A 19,830-nucleotide genomic window follows, 5' to 3' on the forward strand; every position below is an offset into this window, starting at 1 on the left:
CAAGTACTGGATATGGACTTTAAAATAACTAAGATTAATACGTTCAAGAATATAGTTGGCAAGGTGGAGAATTTTACCAGGGAACCAGTTATACAGAAAAGAAGCAAATGGAAAATTTGAGTATGCCTTTCACACAAGAGACTATCCAATAAAAATACATAAAGAAATATACAACCTCATATTGTCATCCAAGATGTGTGAATTAAATCCATACTGAGATACCATTACATATCCACCAGATGTTTAAATTACAAAACTGACTATTAAATATTAAGAATGATTGCTGCCATGTAAATATCAACATCAGGGTGTACAATGGCATAATAATTCCATGTCCAAGTAATTCCATTCTTAGGAATTTCACAACAGAAACATAAAAATGTGTGCACCAAATGCCATGTACAAGAATGTTCATAGCAGCACCATTAGTAATAGCCCAAACTAGAAACAATCCATATGTCCACTAACAGTGGAATGGATAAATATTTTATGGAATGCTCATACAGTGAAACAGTTTACATTAGTAATTAATGAATGTGTTATTCTGCACATGCCAACATGGATGAATCTTACAAACTTAATGGTGAGTAGAATAAGCCAGACGTAGGAGTATATACTATTCTTGATTCTATTTATATAAAGATAAAAAACAGGTAAAAATATTATTTGGTGGTAGAAGGTAGGGTAGTGGTCACCCTTCTGGAGGGAGGTGAGGAAGGCTTCTGGAGTGCTGGCAATGTTCTATATCTTGATCTGGGTGGTGGTATCCTGGGTGAGTTCATTTTATGAAAATTCAACAAACTGTATGGTTACAATCATCTAATTTTTCTACATGTATCTTATCCTTCAATAAAAACGTTACATTAAGAAAAGAACTAAACTGTTATTGAAATTCATACGTTTATAGTGGGGCTAACCATCACTTTCCTAGGGTTTATACCAGCAACTCTGCTGGCATAGGGCAGGGATGGTGAAAAAGTTGGCAATCATAAAACATTTAAGTTTTTCAGCCTTTATGTTTAAAAGCTTTAAGTTCACCGTGTAATTATCATTATCACTAAATCATAAACATTTAAAGGAGTGACCACATTGGAAAATAGTATTCAGAGGCATTCTTTCAACAAATTATCATTTAATTTTTGGTCTTACTATGGCATTCCTAGTTTGGTGATAATGAAGCAGAACACTTGAATATCAGTCCATCACCTTAAATAGATTGCTAACTCATGCACCCACATATACTTTATTCTTGGATTTGTTTTCATGTGGTCACTTGAAAATGTATTTAATGACTTAAGAGAAACAGACGTGAATTACTGGATTGTGCTTAATATAGTCTATGGGCAGACTATCCATGACGAAGGCTGTTGACTTCTCAATGCCGAAATGTTTCTACTTTTCTGTGGGTGTTATTATACCATTGTTCTGTATTTGATTGTCATAATATACTTTAAATCCCATTTTTCAAACTTGTGTGCATAAACATCATCTGGTCAATTTGTTAAAAATGCAGATTTCCAAGCCCTCACTGAAGACTGAAAATGCAAGGTGTCTGCATTTTTAACACTCCAGATGATACTGTGAAGATACTCTAGTGGACTATGTTTTGGAAAACACTGCTTTATGCTCACCATCAGTGGCCATAGCTATTCAGAATAGGACATTTTGACTGTGGATTTGGGAGGACTTTTCCTTTGGGTTTTGTTTATTTTTTTTTTTTTGCTGCATATCGCATGAATTGTAACAGGTTATGGGTCATCTTTATTTGAAGCAAAGCGTTTAAGTTGCTACTGAGCAAAATGGAGATGAGAAAGCAAACGGAGCATATTTTAAATCGAACTTGGAGTTGAGAAGCTGCCACCAGCTCCTGTGATGAATCATATAATGTATTACTCAGACAAAGCCAAAATGACAGATGGACCTGTTATGACTTTAGGCGGGCGCTCCTTCAACTACTGAAATTTATAAGAAGTTTTATAACCCGGGAACTCTGAAGCTATTTGTGGTGCCTGTAATTTCATGTCTACACGCATCAGATCTGTATCCCACACCCCCAACATTTTTGTTAGTCAAGATTTAGATAAAAGGATAAGATGTAAGTCTTTACCCACACATTATGTCTTTACCTTACCACCTGTTTTCGCTGGAGCTAATCAAGGTGAAGCTGGATCAGTGACTCAACACCCACTTACCCTATAGGCATTAATTCACAAAGGCATGAAATAAGTACAAAGGCGAGAAAAAAAAATTTCTTTTCCTGTGTTTGACTTTTTTTTTTTTTTCCCTCAATGCATTTCTAGGAACTTCTCTAAAGCATTGGGCTAAGTTTTGCTGTCAAAATGGACTGCTTTCCGCTTTCAAAGTTTCCACGTGCTACCATGCCAATGAAGATTATAGATTATGTTAAAAAAAAAACTGAACAGAGATATGTGATTATCTTAATCCAATTTTAAAATAGCTTCTTAAAACTTCTTTTCATCCTGCAGCGTCTACCACTGCTACAGCTGTTTCTTAACTTGCAAAGATTAGCAGTGATGCAGATTGCAGTATCACAGTTCACAGCTGTCAGTGGTTTTCCACTGTTTAGCACCCTTTGGTGTCTCTTATCAATGAAGCAAGAGGAGAAACTAGAAAAACCACCAGTCTTGAGAAAAATTTTAGAGTACTGACTTTTTTTAGAAGTAAAAATAAGAAACTAAAATGACAGCTTTGAACTGGATTCCAATTTTTAAAAGAAGTCTGTTGATGTTTTGACATATAAACATAAGGTTGGCATCTTGCTGTATGGTAATTTCTTTATTATTTTGTCAGTTAGAATTTGGAAAAGCATATGACCCACTGAGAGTCCAAAATGGCTGAGAAGATGGTAATATCACTGGTTGACTTATACCACTTCAATTTGCTGCATCCTGTCCGTATCTGGTTCCTCCCAAGGAACTTTACTTTCTACTTTCTCTTTCTTGTTTGGCCCAAGAAAACCTGTCTTTCCTCTTGTTCAAAGATTCAAATGAAGATTAAGCCTCAAAAGGCCATTTCTCCACCTACGATTTGACTTTATGTGTGTGTAATAACCTGGGTGACTGAGTTATTAGTCATTGGTGGAGTGTATCTGCTTGTCTTCCATTTACTCTTGCGTCTAAAATTAGGCTATTAGCATTTGACTCACTTCCATATTTCAAATCTGCACTTTTGTGTTTGGCTCCCTATCCAAGCCAAGCCAAGCCAAACTGCTTTTTTTTTTTTTCCCTTCTTTTTTTGACACAATTAACAAAGGCTATTTATTCATAAACTTGCAGCAAGTGAACCTATTTGCTGTGTTTTGGCAAGACTTCCAAGGTGTTAGAAGAGCGAGTGTAAGTGCTATAGATTAAAAAGAGGAATTCCTGAGAAAATCAGTGATCTGCAAGCGTTCTATTAAGGTGAGATTTTTGGAAATGATCTTTGGCCTTTAGATACATTTGGTAGTCTTTGGCTGCAAACGTATAAACAAGCAAGTTAGAATATTTCAGTAGAGGAAGGATTGTTCTGAGTTAGAGGCAAGGGCTTTTTGTGGCAGGCCATTTTTTGGAACAAGTAGGAGTCCATGGGATGCTTTTTTGTGCAAACTGTCATAATGGTCCCTAAAGGGTTGGTTCCCAGGGCAGGCAGTTCCTCAGAACAAATATAATTCCAGCTTCCACACTCACCAGCTGTGTGATCCAAGTCAAGTAACATAGATGTGCTGGCCAAACTGCTTCTTGATGGGCAGTTCCTGGCATATAGTAGGCACCCAAATATTTGTTGAATGAATGAATGATGTTTACCATCTGCATGCTTCTCCTTCCTGGCACACTTTTTGTTTTCTAGATTAGCTTTTGCTTGGTTTTGTGTTTTCTAATATTTGGGGGAAAACATATAAAAGGGCATTAATCCCGTAAGAAAGAACCAGCCTTATGAGATGAGGAAGGGCTACATTTTTATTTTTCTACATTTAATGTGAAGTGCCATTGAATATTCTCTTTAAAAGCACCTATCTACCTCCATTCAAAAAAGGAAAAATATTTTTCTTTATAGTCTTCTACTACCTGCTATTCTAAACATGTAGTTTTATTTGTGGTTTGCAACCCTGAGTACTGGAGACGTGGCAGAAACATAGTTAAGGAAAAGGAACAGTCACTTCTTGGTTGAGGAGTGAGTTGAGTCCCCTTGTAGCATGTCCTTCTCTTCTTTGGCCCATTTCCTCTTGCCATCCTTCCTGCCAAGTCTTTTGTTTTCTAATTTGTCTTCCATGGTCCCATTGAGAGAGAAAAACATTGAGTTAGAAATTGCTATATGTAAATGTATCAAACCAACACATTGTATAGCTTACACTTACACGATGTTATATATCAATTATATCTCAATATGAAGAAATAAATAAATGAAATGGGAATAACTAGCTATTTCCCCCTAAAATAAGATATCAAAAGTGTGAACAGAACATGACCTACATCAGATCAACTAGAATAATTGTTGAAAAGTGCAGATCCCTAGTCCCACTACAGATCTCCAGATTATGGGTCTTATGGGATGTGGGTCAAGGGTCTGTATTTTTAATCAGAACCCTAGGCATTTATGTTTTTTCTTCTCTTTTCTTTTCTTTTCTTTCTTTCCCTCTTCCTTCTTCCTTCCTTCCTTCCTTCCTTTCTTTTTTTCTTGTAGGTTTATTTAGAGAAATACACATTCCATAGACACAATGAGGTCCATCTCAAAAGGTGAGAAGGGCCTTGGGGGAAAACACACTCCACAGACAGAGTGTGGGCCATCTCAGAAGGCAAGGCGAGAGGCCCTGAAATGTGTGGTGGTTAGTTTTCCCTAGGCATTTACCTTGCACTCTCACTTTTGAGACTCCCCTGCCCTTGACCAATGATGCATAAGCTGCAAGTGGAAAAATTAACTAAATGACAATCCCAAATGCTAATACCTCATTTGTAAATCTTCCCACTTAACAGTAAAAAAGCCCACTTAAAAAATCTGATGACCACATAGAAGAGCTGTGAAGGACATTGATGACATTATTTGACCATAACTATTGTGAAAGGACAAAGTATATGTTTTAAATTATTTTTTTTTAAAACTATTCTTTGAAAGCCAATCATTTAAGAACTATTATTTTTGCTTTTCCTTTGTTTTCAATTTTTGTATCTTTTTTTATGAACCTCTGCACCTCTCTCTCTTCCTCGCTCTCTTTCCATCCTTACCCCTTCCCTCCTCTTTTCTTCCTGCTTATCTCCCTTCCTCTTCTTCTCCAAAGCTCTTTTCCATCTCCTCTTTCCATAACAAGCCATACCTTATGATCACATCTTCAACACTTAGGAGCATGATGTCATTGAGAGGATGATTGTTGCAGTCCCATCTTGCTCTGATACTTACTAGCTGTGTGATATTGGACAGATTGCTTAACATCTCTCAGTTCTTGTTGTCTCAACACTAAAAGTACTTACCTTATAGTGCTGTTGTGAGATTAGAATGAGACTCATGTATGTGAAGTGCTCAACAGAGATCCTATCAGGCATCACTTGATGGTTGGTTTTTGTGGTTATGAGTTGTAATGGCCACATAGGAAAGGATGTGTTAAAGAGAAAAGTCGAGTCCTTAAGTGAGGAGACCTTAAATATTGTGATAGTTGTTAGATTCTGAAGATATAAAGATGAGTAAGACTTGGTTCCTAACCTCAAGTTGTTGACGGTCTTGTAGGAAAAGACAAATAGATGTGTAGTTTCCTTTATAAAATATAGTATGTGCAGTGCTGTCAGACGAAGGATTCAAAGGAGCCATTAAAAGGGAGTGAAGTAAGTCAGAAAGAGAAAAATACCGTATGCTAAAGCATATATATGGAATCTAAAAAAAAAAAAAGGTACTGATGAACCTAGTTGCAGGGCAGGAATAAAGAGGAGACATAGAGAATGGACTTGATGACATGGGGTGGGAGGGTGAAGCTGGGGCGAAGCGAGAGTAGCATCGACATACATACACTACTGAATATAAAATAGTTGGCTGGTGGGAAGCAGCAGCATAGCACAGGGAGATCAGCTCAGTGCTTTGCCATGACCTAGAGGGGCGGGATAGGGAGGATGGGAGGGAGGCTCAAGAAGGAGGGGATATGGAGACATGTGTATGCATATGGCTGATTCGCTTTGTTGTGCAACAGAAACTAATACAGTATTGTGAAGCAATTATACTCCAATAAAGATCTATTTAAAAAAAAGGGGGGGGTAATCAATATTTCCACATTCAGGGTCAGTTGCCTTGTTGTTAAGTATGTGTATAGTGGGAGGAAATTTAAATAGTTCCATTATTTGCAGTTGTTCCTTTCTATTTAAAATGGCACCCATATCATGCCCTCAGGGGATCTTTATGTGTAACAGAAAAAGCTGTCACTTCCTTGAGATGTCCACTTCCATCTTATTGAATACCTCCATAATAAATAGAGAAATATATGTTGACTACTAATGTAAATGCCTCCCTTTAGAGTTCTTCAGTGCACAACCTGTACAACCATACAAGGCAGCCTTATAACTACAAGCAATACTTATGCCACACCGACTTTCATTATTTTGTTTGACAAATAACATAGTAGGTTAATTTTTTTTCTAATATAAACAATCATGATGATCCTGAACTCATGATCTTGTTGCCATCGTAGTCCTGGGGTGAAGGTTACGCTGTGGTTAGCTGAGTGAGATTGTTATCATTGTCTAGCAGTTGGACTGAGTTGTTGATTGCAGTGACCGTGCCCTCTAGGTGGACAGAGGAATTCTGAATAAAGTACCAAATAAATGATTCCCTCTCACAGGACTGTTGGGAAGTGCAGGGACATAATATGTAAAAAGTATATAACCTATGACGTTCTTCTATTATATATCATTTTGTCTCAGACATTTTGAATATGTTATTGCAGATTCATTGAAAATAATCTGATAACACATATTAATAAAAACAAATTAGGAATTAATCACATTTTTGCCCCCTTCTCATTTGTGTTTACTGTCTATAGTTGACACTCCAGACCCCTATGTGGAACTTTTCATCTCCTCAACCCCTGACAGCAGGAAGAGAACAAAACACTTCAATAATGACATAAACCCTGTGTGGAATGAGACCTTTGAATTTATTTTGGATCCTAATCAGGACAATGTTTTGGAGGTAAGTGAGTCATTTGGGGACAGTGAGATGGCCATCATCATGTTGAGGTTGATGCTTGAGTTTGTCCCCTCACTGCCTTCATTCTTCTCAGTTTGATGTAGTTGGAGTCCCGCTGTGCAGTATATGGTAGATGAGCTTCTAGCTACTGCACATCAAGCTATGTGAGTGTCCAGTGGGAAATACAGGAGTTAGGTGCGGCTGGGAAGAATCTGTTATCCTCCTCAAGTGCTTTGGAGAAAATATTCGTTCTGTTAGAAAGAGGAGGATCCAAGTACAATAGAATAAAAATATCGTCAATTGATTAGGACTTTAAAATAAATTAACTTTATTGGCTTAAAGTTCAAATAGTTAGCTTTAAAATAAGTTCACATAGATCTTTTCCAAAAGAGTTGCATGGATTTTCTACATTAATTTCTTTCTCATATTCCAAAAATAGCATTTCCCCTGAGAGGGGGTAAAGTTTCATTTTTCAAAATATGATAATGTCAATGAGGAAAATGAAAAATTAATTATTATGTTAGAAGCAAATGTGGCATTCAGAAACAAAAGACAAAGTATTGTTACCAGTTGAATATTGAGGATTTCAAATGACTGTTAAATATCACTTGAGAACTTTCATTTTTTAAGTGTGATGGAGATTATAGATATAATTTCCAAAGATTCCAGAAAAATTTGATACCTCTGCTCTATCTTTTACTCTCTATAGATCACGTTGATGGATGCCAATTACGTCATGGATGAAACGCTCGGGACAGCAGTATTTCCCATATCTTCTATGAAAGTGGGAGAGAAGAAAGAGGTTCCTTTTACTTTCAACGAAGTAAGCAGCACAACAGAATTATTTTTCAACCTTATGTCAGATAAAATCTATTTAACCTGGAAAGTTGGAGTTTAATGTTTGGAAATCCTTCCTTTGCTTCCTTCCTTCCTAGTCTTTCTTCCTTTCTGCCTTCCTTTCCTTCTTTCTTTCTTTCTTTCTTAGGTTTGCTGCATTTCTGAAATTTCAATAATTTATTTAAGATTAATAAAACCCTAGAGAAATTATTTATACAGAGCAAACATTGGATTCTGAATTTTACAGGAAACTAGTGTAGTAGTTTACAGTGAGAAATGTAAGCAACTGGTAGACCAGGATTCAGAAAGCTGGTTAATGTATTAATTTCTTCTTTTTGGGAGCAGCTTGGTGTTTTTGTCCCTTGGAATGATTTTCAAATCTCTCCCCTCACCCACATCTGCTTATCCCTTAACTCTTACCTCCTTTCCTAACTGTTAGCATCCCAAATGACCTCTTCCTGAACCCCCATGATAATTATGTGTTGTTCATTGGGACTGAATCATTTAAACTGTTCAAACTCAAATCCTGGTCAGGAAACTGGAATACTGGTTATGCATGCCGAATTACAGACCTAATACATAGTTTATATTTATTCCATGAGTATATACCTATTTAGAAACTGACTTAAGCCCAAACGATGACCAGTTCATGTAATCAGAGTGACCCAGTTGCCTTGAGGACACTCCAGTCACATACTCCCTGCTCATACCTTTAGCTGCTCCAGGAAGCATGTCTTCTATATGTTTTCTACCCAGTGCTAAGAGATACACTGCCCACATTTCGGTTTACCTCTTTTAAAGTTATTTCATTCATTCTTCTTTCAAACATTTATTGGAGTCTACCAACCACTGTGTTGTGTTCAAGGCACAGAAAGAAGAATATGGTACAGGAAGCTCTTCCCTCAATTATCTTCATCTGGGGTGGAGGTGAGGTAGGGGTTGGAAAAGGAAATGAACATAGGGAGATACATGTGATGAAAAGAAACCACTGTATGGTAAGATAAGTATCAATGAGGTGTGTTCAGAGTGCAGGGGGAAGACAGAGTAAAGAAAGATTATGTTGTGAGAGGAGACCAGAGATGGCTCCATAGCAGTAGATGATTTTGAGCAGGTCGAACAGTGAACATAGTGGTTAATACTTTGTCGTTTGAAGCCAGGTTGTTTGGTGTTTAAACCCCAGCTCTGTTTCTTACCATTTGTTTCATCCTGGGGAAATCACTTAGTTCCTCTGAATCTCAATTTGCTCGTCTGTAAAATGGAGATTATATCTCACAGGAGAATCATTATGATTACATGAGTTAGCTATATTTATATATAATATATCCATATAATTATAGATTATAATGTATATTACATTTAAATATATTTAGATGTAATTATTTAATTATAATTTATATAATTTTATATAAAATATGGTTATATATTACTTAGTTTATATATTAAGCATATAACATTACATATAAAATATATAACAATAATTGATTATAGTAATATATATAATACTCACATAGATGTATCTGTACATACATATAGTGCTTATTGCCTGGTACATATTAAGCAGTATATAAATGTTTGTGAAGAATAGAATTTCCGTAGGCAGAGGAGCAGTTATGAGCATTCTAGTTTCTAGTAGAAACTGCAAAGGCATGGAGTTTTGAAACAATAAAACAAGCTAAGGCATGACAAGTTACATGGCTTGGCAAGTACATGTTGGTGAGCATTGGGATAGAGAGTTAGAAGTGGCTAAATGTTATAACATCTGCAGACCTTACCTATGGCATGTTGCTAGGATTGGTTCTCAATAAACCCTTGTTGAGGGCTTCATAAGCACAATTGGCCTTTCTGAAATATAATGTTTTTTTTCTGCCCTTCAGTCTATGACACAAAGACTGATTTTAAGAGAAGATACTGTAGGAAAACATGCATTTCCTCTCCTCCTGTCATTTCCTATGCTTAGGTGTGTAACCCTGGGGCTCTAAAAAAGGTTTTCTACATTCCTGAATTTAAAGTAGCTTACATAATTATTTTCTTTAGTGTGCTTGAGAAAACAGTTGGCCAAACAGCTTTCTTTCATTACACTGTTCTCAAGAGTCCTTTGTAATTTTCATCTGAATGACAATTCTTTGAGTTGGTGACCCGTGATGGTAGTGGGAGAAAAGTAAATACATAATGGCTGGTTGGGGAGAACCCCCATTTGTCCCCCCCCAGACCATGTGGCGTGCCCTAAGCAAGCCATCCAGCCTCTCCTAATCCCTGAATCCCCATCTTTCAGAGGAGGACTGTCTTTTGTCTACAGTGTTCACGGAGGTTATAAGAGAAAGCAAGTTGCGAGGGAATCATGTGGGAGAGGAGATTTATAAACAGTTCTTGGAGATGGTTAAGGCAATCTGGTATAACTTGAGTTTGGCAAAGGAAGGACTTATGCTTCAAGCCAAGACATTAGCAAAAACTCCTTCAAAAATTTGTCATCCAGAAGTTCATACTGAGTCAACATAGAGGGATTTCTGTGGCCAGGAGCCAGCTGGAGAAAGAACAGGAACCTCCAAATGGAGATTTCCAGATTCCCAGGGTCCTGCTCTACCCACTCAGGGTAGAAACTGGGAACCAGGAAACCTGGGCTCTCATTTTGTCTGTTACTAACCTCCCTCTAGAGTGTTTGAGTTGTCATTCTTTCTCTCTGAGTCTTATTTGCTTCATCGCTAAAATGAAGGTTTCCATTAACTTTTTTGGAGGGGGCATACTGGGAGGCATGTGGGATCTTAGATCCCAGACCAGGGATGGAACCCACGCCCCCTGCAGTGGAAGTGCACAGTCTTAACCACTGGACCACTAGGGTAGTCCCTCCATTAACTTATTTCTAAATGCTTTTTAATTTATAAAATTCTGTGCTTTAGAAAGAATATCTTATTTTTCACTTGACTATATTTACCCAGAAGTTTTCAATGCTTCCCATTTTACAGATATGGAAAAACATGATAATGTATTAAAAAATCTTTATTATGCAGTTTTATAGTACTGACCTATCCATAGATTATTTTTTAATATGAGAATTTGAGCCTTTATTGTGTACCTAAAACTTTGATTAATATTAAGAAAGCTATGAAAAGTTTCATTTTCAAGGAACTAATAGTCTGTTTGGAAAGGAGTAGGCATTCACGTATAAACTGATAAGTAATATAATAAGCAGTCTCATGAGGCATCTATTCATTGATTTACTTACTTAGGAGTTATTTATTAAACACTGAGTGTGTTCCAGGCAATATTCTAGGTGATGGGCAAACAGCAGAGGACATGGTGGATGATGGTTCCCAGGGAGCTTGCATGCTGATGGGGAAAGTAAATAGGCCACAGGAAGCAAAAGGATAATCAACACAATATTGGCTAGTGATAAATACTATGAAAAAAATAAAATAGAGGGATGTGGTAGAGAACAGTTGGTGGGCAAGTAAGTTTATATAGTCAAAAAAGGCCTTTCTAAGGTATTATATTTTGCTTCAAATTTTATTATCAAAATTTTCAAGCATATACAAAGTTGAAATATTTCTACATTGGTTACCCATATAACTGCTACCTAGTTTCTACAATTAACATTTTATTCTACTTGCTTTTCACGTATCTTTCTATCTGTCCATCCATCAAACCATTTTGATACATTATTTATTTATTTGTTGTTTGTTTGTTTTTGTGGCCGTGCCGTGTGGCTTGTGAGATCTTAGTGCCCCGACCAGGGATGGAACCCGGGCCCTCTGCAGTGAAACTGTGGAGTCCTAACCACTGGCCTGCCAGGGAATTCCCCATCTTGATACATTGAAACACAAACTGCAGACAATAGTATCCTTCATCCCTAAAGACTTCAGCATATCATCAACTAGAGTTCATTATTTACAAATTTATAATTGTAAGTGCTAAATAAATCGTGTAAACAATGTATACTGAGAGTTATAAGAAGGAATTATTCATCCATTCATTCATTTCACAAGTAACTATTGAGCACTTACTGTGTGTCAGACAGTCTTTAGGCACTACCTATTCAGAAATAAATAAAACAAACAGGAATCCCTACCCTCCTGGAACTTATATTCTACTTAGTAAGATAAATAAGTAAAGGATGCCTGTGTTGGATAGTGAGAGAGATAAGTGCTAAATAAACCGAGGAAGGAGGAGAGGAGAGTATGCATATGTGTGTGAAGAGGGTTGCAAATGCAGTTCCAAAACTGTGGCTGAGAAAAGCATCTCTGATGATACCTGAGGGGAGAAGCCACTCTGAGTAGGAAGGTCCTGAAGCAGAAGTTTGCCTGGCTTGTTGAGTAACAGCAAGGAGGAGAGCATGGCTGGAACACAGAGAGTAGTAGGGAGAGTAGTAGGAGATGAGGACGGGGCATGGGGTTAAAGTGGACCATTGTGGGTTACAGTGGATATCAATGGTATGGGCTTGTTCCTAAAGGAAGGATGTGGTTGAATCACTAAGGGGGTGGAAGGCCATTCTGGTGGAGAGAACGGCCTGAGCCTTTGCTCTCAGTTCCGAGACTAGAAAAGACACGCATGTTCAGGAAATGGTGTCTAGACAAGTGCCAGGGGAGCAGAGCATTTGTACGTGAAGGAAGAACAGGTACATGGGGATCAAACTTTAGCAGAGCCCAAATTCAGGAAGCTGGGTTTAGATATTATCTTATTGACAGCAGTGAGTCATGGAAGGTTTTTGACCAGGTAATGGGGAATTTAGAGCAAACAGGATTTGGTTTTTTCCTCAGAAGTATTACTAAACCAAAAGTTGGTAGGTAAAGATAAAGAATGTTTGATATTGAAAATAAGAAGGCTGATGCAGCTTTAGCAGACTACCTCTGTCGAAAGTGGCGGGTATGAGGAATACGGGGTGACTTGAACAACGTGTAGCATTAGCTTTAATGTGTCAGTAAGAGTGGAATGGAGTGATTACTTAGTGGCAGTAAGGATCAGCTAAAGTTGGAAAGCAGGAATTTTTTCAGCTTTTCCTGAGACTATGATTTATCATTCAACTCAATTTCAGAATGCTCTCTCTCTCTTTTTTAAATTTTTATTTATTTTATTTGTTTAAGGAGAAAGCCAATTTGGGTCCACAGTTTTGTTTCCCAGCTAACATTTATAAAATCCGGGTTAGGTTGTGCTTGTTGGAATCCTAAGTTTAGAGAGTGTCAGAGTTGTCATTTGAGAGAACCTGGTGGGACGTGCAGCTTTTGATCCCAGGCTCAGAGTCAGACAGCCACCGTCTGGGTTGGAATCATGATTCGACTACTTATTCACTGTGTGATGTCAGACGAGTTATTTTTTTTTTTCTCTTCACCTTGCATGCCCATTTGTGAAACAGCTGTATGTGTATCATACCTACCTCTAAAGGTTGTGGTTGTGGTTAAATGCGTTAATACATGGAGAGTTTTAGAACAGTGCCTGGCCCAGTAAACAGTAAATAAATATTAGATATTCTCATTTAATTATACTGGCCAGATTGAACTATTTGTCAAGCGCTTCATGAAACTGACTTAACTGACTATTACACTTACTTATTTGTTTGAACTTACTGATCGAAATCAACTTATTTATATATGGGTAGAGCCTATAAATTTAGTAATCATTTGTTTCAACACACTTCAAAATCAAGAATGCTCTAGTCACCCGTTACTGAATATATTAAGTGTGGCTTTGGGTTGCAATATCCCATTTTAAAGCAGAAAGAGTTTCTTCCAAATTTAGTGTGTTTTGTGTAAACAAAGTAGCCCACTTCAAGAAAATCATGAACATGCTAAGATTTTGAAGTAAGACAGGGAAAAATTACACTTCTTTATTCTCTAGATGAATCTTTATCTTGGCCAATATTCTGAGGAAGGTAGCCTCTGATTTCCACTGTGTAGTGTTTTAATTTGACATATTTATTTAGAAGTTAGTGTTATTGTTTAAAAATAGCCATGTCTCATGGTTTCTGTGGTATCTAATTTTGGCTGAATGCTTTCTTTGATTTTTGCTCATTCCTGATTGCAACTTGAAAATGAATGAGAGAGTTCTATAGAAGAGATAGTGACAAAACTTTTAAAAAATGGGCGTTTTGATGGTGAGTCAGTATCAGGATGATTTCATTGGAAAACCATGTATTGATGTGTGAAGACAAAGACTACAATTTAGCAAAGTGAATGAGACCAAGCAGACTTTGGAGGGAAAACAAGAAAAATATATAATTTTGTGAGAAACTTGGGAGATCTTTGGCTAAGATGTGAATGCCATTACATTGATGCAGGGCAGAGTTCAGACGTAGGTCAAACAATTCCTGGCTTTATGAGAGAATGCATTTTTATTTTGGAACACTAGCAATGGAAACTCAAGTGAGTCTGTTTTCATACTTCTACAGTTTATAACTTTTAAATTACAGGGCATTTTAGAGTGCTCTTGTATCCTTGGGGTCCTCTTCTGGACCTAAGCTCCGTCAGGGACTAGAACACTTTCAGCCTATTTACTGTTGTTACCCAGCCTGACACACATCAGACACTTTCTTTTCTGAATGCACTTATGGGAAATATAGAAAATCTGGGAAGTGCTCAGACGGGCATAATGAAAGTAAATGAAGTTTAAAAAAGAGAAAAACTTAAGAATGTGAGAGATTTCCATTTGGAGAAAAAAAGATAGTATTTTGGCCTGGTACTAGTGCTCTAGGAAATCTGGTTTATTGTATGATAGCTGATGATTACACAGCTCTTTCTGAATTTCCAATGTCCACATAAAGAAAAGGGACCTTAAATTAAGAACAAAGAGATTGTTGTCAAATAAAAGGAAGAAAACTGTGTGACAGAGTGAAACATGGCTACAGGGAAAATAGTGTACTTTTTAATATTTCAAATCTTTTAAGACTGTCTGGGATATCTGGGGAGACACAATTATCCTGAATTATTGGGTGATGGATTATATGATTCCTGGTAATAAAGCCTAAATTAATTAAGAAATTAGATATATTAACTAGACTTACTGTGGTGATCATTTTGCATTATATACAAATATTGAATCATTATGTTACATACCTGAAACTAATATGTTATATGGCAATTATATCTCAGTCAAAAAAATGTTAGTTTTTAGTGTTATCAAAAAGTCACATGTGTTTAAAAAGATGATTTTATCAGTGTATCATTCAATTTTAAACATGCAAAATTTATTTAGTTGTGACCTTGTTTGTATTGGTGGGATTGTAACTTCTACTCTGCACTTGAATTGCCTATTTGTTAGATACACATATGATTACTTCTTCATAGGATGAAGTTACAGTTTATGGAAACATGATATTTTGCAAAAGTTGCCCTTTTTTGGATATAATTTTATTTGCTATCTTGCATAGGTCAGGTAAATACAGGCAAAGCAAAAAATATTATGTAATTCTCTTGAAAAATATAAATGATTATTGAATCAACATGGTCATAAGTCGCTCTTTGTTTCTACCAAGGAGGGAAAAAAGAGTAAATTGACTCAGGAGGGATCAGAATTCAAAATAAAAGTTTTATTGAAAGTAAAGTTTGTAAATACTGGAGTATTTTGATAAGAGAAGGCATGGCATATTTGATGAGCTCTTTACTAATAGGATAGATTTTCAAGTTAAAAATTATTTGACGGTGTGCATCTTTTGGAAATAATAATTTTAAATGACTTCCTTAATGCCAGGCACTATGCTTGTTGCATTAGCTTTATTATTTCAAAATGACCCTGGGAAGTTTGCAAGAGAATTAGTGGGTTAGATACTTTTTAAATTATTTTTAAGTCTGAAATGGCTTTTTTTTAGTTTCTCTCCTATAGGTCTCCTCCCCTGCCCCAACTGAACATCTCCCATTGTAAGCATCTAAAATTGCATTCCACTGTGGAATTCAAAGAAGAGATTGTTGTTCCCCCCCAAGAACATACAATGAGTACAGCCTGCTTCTCACATTAATAATTCCTAGAAGAGGTGGAGCTCTCCTCATTGTCCTTGTTCCTGGCTAAGTATTATGGGGTGGGGGAGACCCAGGGAAATTTGATCACCTTTCCTTCTAATTGCCTTGATAATGCAAGCCACCTGGAAGAGTGCGACGCAGAGATGCTTCATGGAGTGTGTGGGAAGGAGTTTACAATAATTGTTTAATGCCTCACAGGAAGCACATATTTTTGTGGCACTTTTATCTGAATGACGTGTTCCAGGTGAAAGATGCAGAGAGATTTTGAATGTCCGTCTTCATAGCATGTCTGAACATAGTGCATCAAGAGGGAAAATTTTTAATTTCCTCCAGGTTGTGAGTGGTCCACTTGGGCAACACATGGAAGTAAGGATCAGAATCCATGTGACAAGAAACATGGCAGCACCTTCTATAACACTCCGAATGGCGGAAAAATCCTGTGTTTTCTCTTCTCTCCTCCTGCTTTCATTTAAAGAGTCTTAGCAGTCTGTCTAGGATCATGAATGTCTCAGCCAAGAAATGTTGCAGATAGACGTAGAAGGGATATTCTTATGGAGAAGACAAATATGACCATAAACATAGCACAGTTAATTTTCCTTTTGTTAAATTGTTGGAACAAGTAGGCGTTAGACATATTCAGGCATCAGATTTTTTTTTTCTTTTTTTTTTTTTTTTTGGCTGTGCTGCACAGCTTGTGGGATCTTAGTTCCCCAACCAGAGATTGAACCCATACCCTCAGAAGGGAAAGCACAGAGTCCTAACCACTGGACTGCCAGGGAATTCCGAGGCATCAGATATTTTAAAATGTAAAATGTTTAGGGATCTGCCAGTTGAGAAGCCAGCTTTTTCCCAACTATTTTCTGTCATGAGATGGCACACATGGGAATAGGAAGCCCATTCCATCTTTGAATCTTTCCATTTGTTAGATTGGAAACTAAATATTGAGCTCAAACTCAGCTCAAACTTCATATTGAGCTGTATTCTTGTTCTTTTAATTTCCATTCTTCCTTGGTGCTTTTGCCCTTTGGAGATAAAAACAGTAAATCTAGTCTCATTTTAATAGCAGCTTTCATGTATTTCTTTAAAACAAGCAGACTGTGTTTTACCCATGTCTCATTTTTCTAACTAAATATCTGAAGAAGTGACCTCATTCAATATAAAATGTTTTCCAAGCCCTCTTTGGGAAAGACTCCATTTGAAAGTGGAAATGGGGATGTGCTGGGATGTGGTCTGAGCAGTGCTTTCATTGATAGAATGCACAGCAATTACATTAATTGTTTAGAAGCCAATTATCTTTTTGACTTAAAACTGAACTACAGTTCATCTGGGCATGTATAATTCCATTTGTACTAGGATTCTTGATTATTTTATTAACTTCAAAGCAATATTTCTATTCATAGAATTCCATACACAGGAACTGCTGTCTGGGTGGGACCAGCCCATGATATTATTGCTAGTAGCAATGAAATTTTTTTTTAATTTAATTTAATTTTTTATACAGCAGGTTCTTATTTGTTATCTATTTTATACATATTAGTGTATATATGTCAATCCCAATCTCCCAATTCATCACACCATCATCCCCCCCCCCGCCACTTTCCCCCCTTGGTGTCCATACGTTTCTTCTCTACATCTGTGTCTCTATTTCTGCCTTGCAAACAGGTTCATCTGCACCATTTTTCTGGATTCCACATATATGCGTTAATATACAATATTTGTTTTTCTTTTTCTGACTTACTTCACTCTGTATGACAAGTCCAACCACATCTCTACAAATGACCAATTGCGTTCCTTTTTATGGCTGAGTAATATTCCATTGTATATATGTACCACATGTTTTTTATCCATTCATCTGTCAATGGGCATTTAGGTTGCTTCCATGACCTGGCTATTGTAAATAGTGCTGCAATGAACATTGGGGTGCATGTGTCTTTTTGAATTATGGTTTTCTCTGGGTATATGCCCAGTAGTGGGATTGCTGTGTCATAAGGTAATTCTATTTTTAGTTTTTTAAGGAACCTCCTTACTGTTCTCCATAGTGGCTGTATCAATTTACATTCCCACCAAAAGTGCAAGAGGGTTCCCTTTTTCCACACCCTCTCCAGCATTTGTTGTTTGTAGATTTTTTGATGATGCCCATTCTAACCAGTGTGAGGTGATACCTCATTGTAGTTTTGATTTGCATTTCTCTAATAATGGGTGATGTTGAGCAGCTTTTCATGTACCTCTTGGACATCTGTATGTCTTGTTTGCAGAAGTGTCCATTTAGGTCTTCTGCCCATTTATTGATTGGGTTGTTTGGTTTTTTTTAATATTGAGCTGCATGAGCTGTTTATATATTTTGGAGATTAATCCTTCGTCCATTGATTCACTTGCAAATATTTTCTCCCATTCTGAGGGTTGTCTTTTCATCTTGTTTATGGTTTCCTTTGCTGTGCAAAAGCTTTCAAGTTTCATTAGGTCCCATTTGCTTATTTTTGTTTTTATTTCCATTACCCTAGGAGGTGGGTCACAAAAGATCTTGCTGTGATTTATGTCAGACTGTTCTTCCTATGTTTTCCTCTAAGAGTTTTATAGTGTCTGGTCTTACATTTAGGTCTTTAATCCATTTTGAGTTTATTTTTGTGTAAGGTGTTATGGAGTGTTCTAATTTCATTCTTTTATGTGTAGCTGCCCAGTTTTATCAGCACCACTTATTGAAGACACTGTCGTCTCCATTGTATACCCTTGCCTCCTTTGTCATAGATTAGTTGACCATAGGTGTGTGGGTTTATCTTTGGGTTTTGTATCCTGTTCCACTGATCTATATTTCTGTTTTTGTGCCAGTACCATATTGTCTTCATTACTGTAGCTTTGTAGTATAGTCTGAAGTCAGGGAGCCTGATTCCTCCGGCTCCGTTTTTTTCCCCTCAAGATTGCTTTGGCTATTCGGGGTCTTTTGTGTCTCCATACAAATTTTAAGATTTTTTGTTCTAGTTCTGTAAAAACTGCCATTGGTAATTTGATAGGGATTGCATTGAATAGGTTGATTGCTTTGGGTAGTATAGTCATTTTCACAGTATTGACTCTTCCAATCCAAGAACATGGTATAGCTCTCCATCTGTTTGTGTCATCTATGATTTCTTTCATCAGTGTCTCATAGTCTTCTGAGTACAGATCTTTTACCTCCTTAGGTAGGTTTATTTCTAGGTATTTTATTCGTTTTGTTGCAATGGTAAATGGGAGTGTTTCCTTAATTTCTCCTTCTGATCTTTCATTGTTAGTGTTTAGGAATGCAAGAGATTTCTGTACATTAATTTTGTATCCTGCAACTTTACCAAATTCATTTATTAGCTCTGTAGTTTTCTGGTGGCATCTTTAGGATTCTCTATGTATAGTATCATGTCATCTGCAAACAGTGACAGTTTTATTTCTACTTTTCCAATTTGTATTCCTTTTATTATTTTTTCTTCTCTAATTACTGTAGCTAGGACTTCCAAAACTATGTTGAATAATGGTGACGAGTGTCAACATCCTTGTCTCGTTCCTGATCTTATAGGAAATGCATTCTGTTTTTCACCATTGAAAATAATGTTTGCTGTGGGTTTGTCATATATGGCCTTTATTATCTTGAGGTAGGTTCCCTCTGTGCCCACTTTCAGGAGAATTTTTATCATAAATGGGTGTTGAATTTTGTCAAAAGCTTTTTCTGCATCTATTGAGATGATCATATGGTTTTTATTCTTCAATATGTTAGTATAGTGTATCACATTGATTGATTTGTGTATATTGAAGAATCCTTGCACCCCTGGGATAAATCCCACTTGATCATGGTGTATGATCCTTTAAATGTGTTGTTGGATTCTGTTTGCTAGTATTTTGTTGAGGAGTTTTGCATCTATATTCATCAGTG

At 36.8% G+C, this 19,830-nt stretch overlaps 1 protein-coding gene across 2 annotated transcripts in view; it reads left to right on the forward strand.

Moving 5' to 3' along the window:
* The window catches only part of PLA2G4A (phospholipase A2 group IVA), a 157,064-nt gene that overhangs the window by 62,052 nt on the left and 75,182 nt on the right, over positions 1 to 19,830 (forward strand). For both annotated transcript variants that reach the window (XM_036834124.1, XM_036834131.1), the window contains exons 4-5: positions 7,016 to 7,164; positions 7,871 to 7,984. In XM_036834124.1, coding sequence (XP_036690019.1) covers positions 7,016 to 7,164; positions 7,871 to 7,984 — 263 coding nt within the window. The remainder of the gene's footprint in view (positions 1 to 7,015; positions 7,165 to 7,870; positions 7,985 to 19,830) is intronic.

Source organism: Balaenoptera musculus, chromosome 1 (assembly GCF_009873245.2).
Source record: "Balaenoptera musculus isolate JJ_BM4_2016_0621 chromosome 1, mBalMus1.pri.v3, whole genome shotgun sequence".
Taxonomy (NCBI): Eukaryota; Metazoa; Chordata; class Mammalia; order Artiodactyla; family Balaenopteridae; genus Balaenoptera; species Balaenoptera musculus.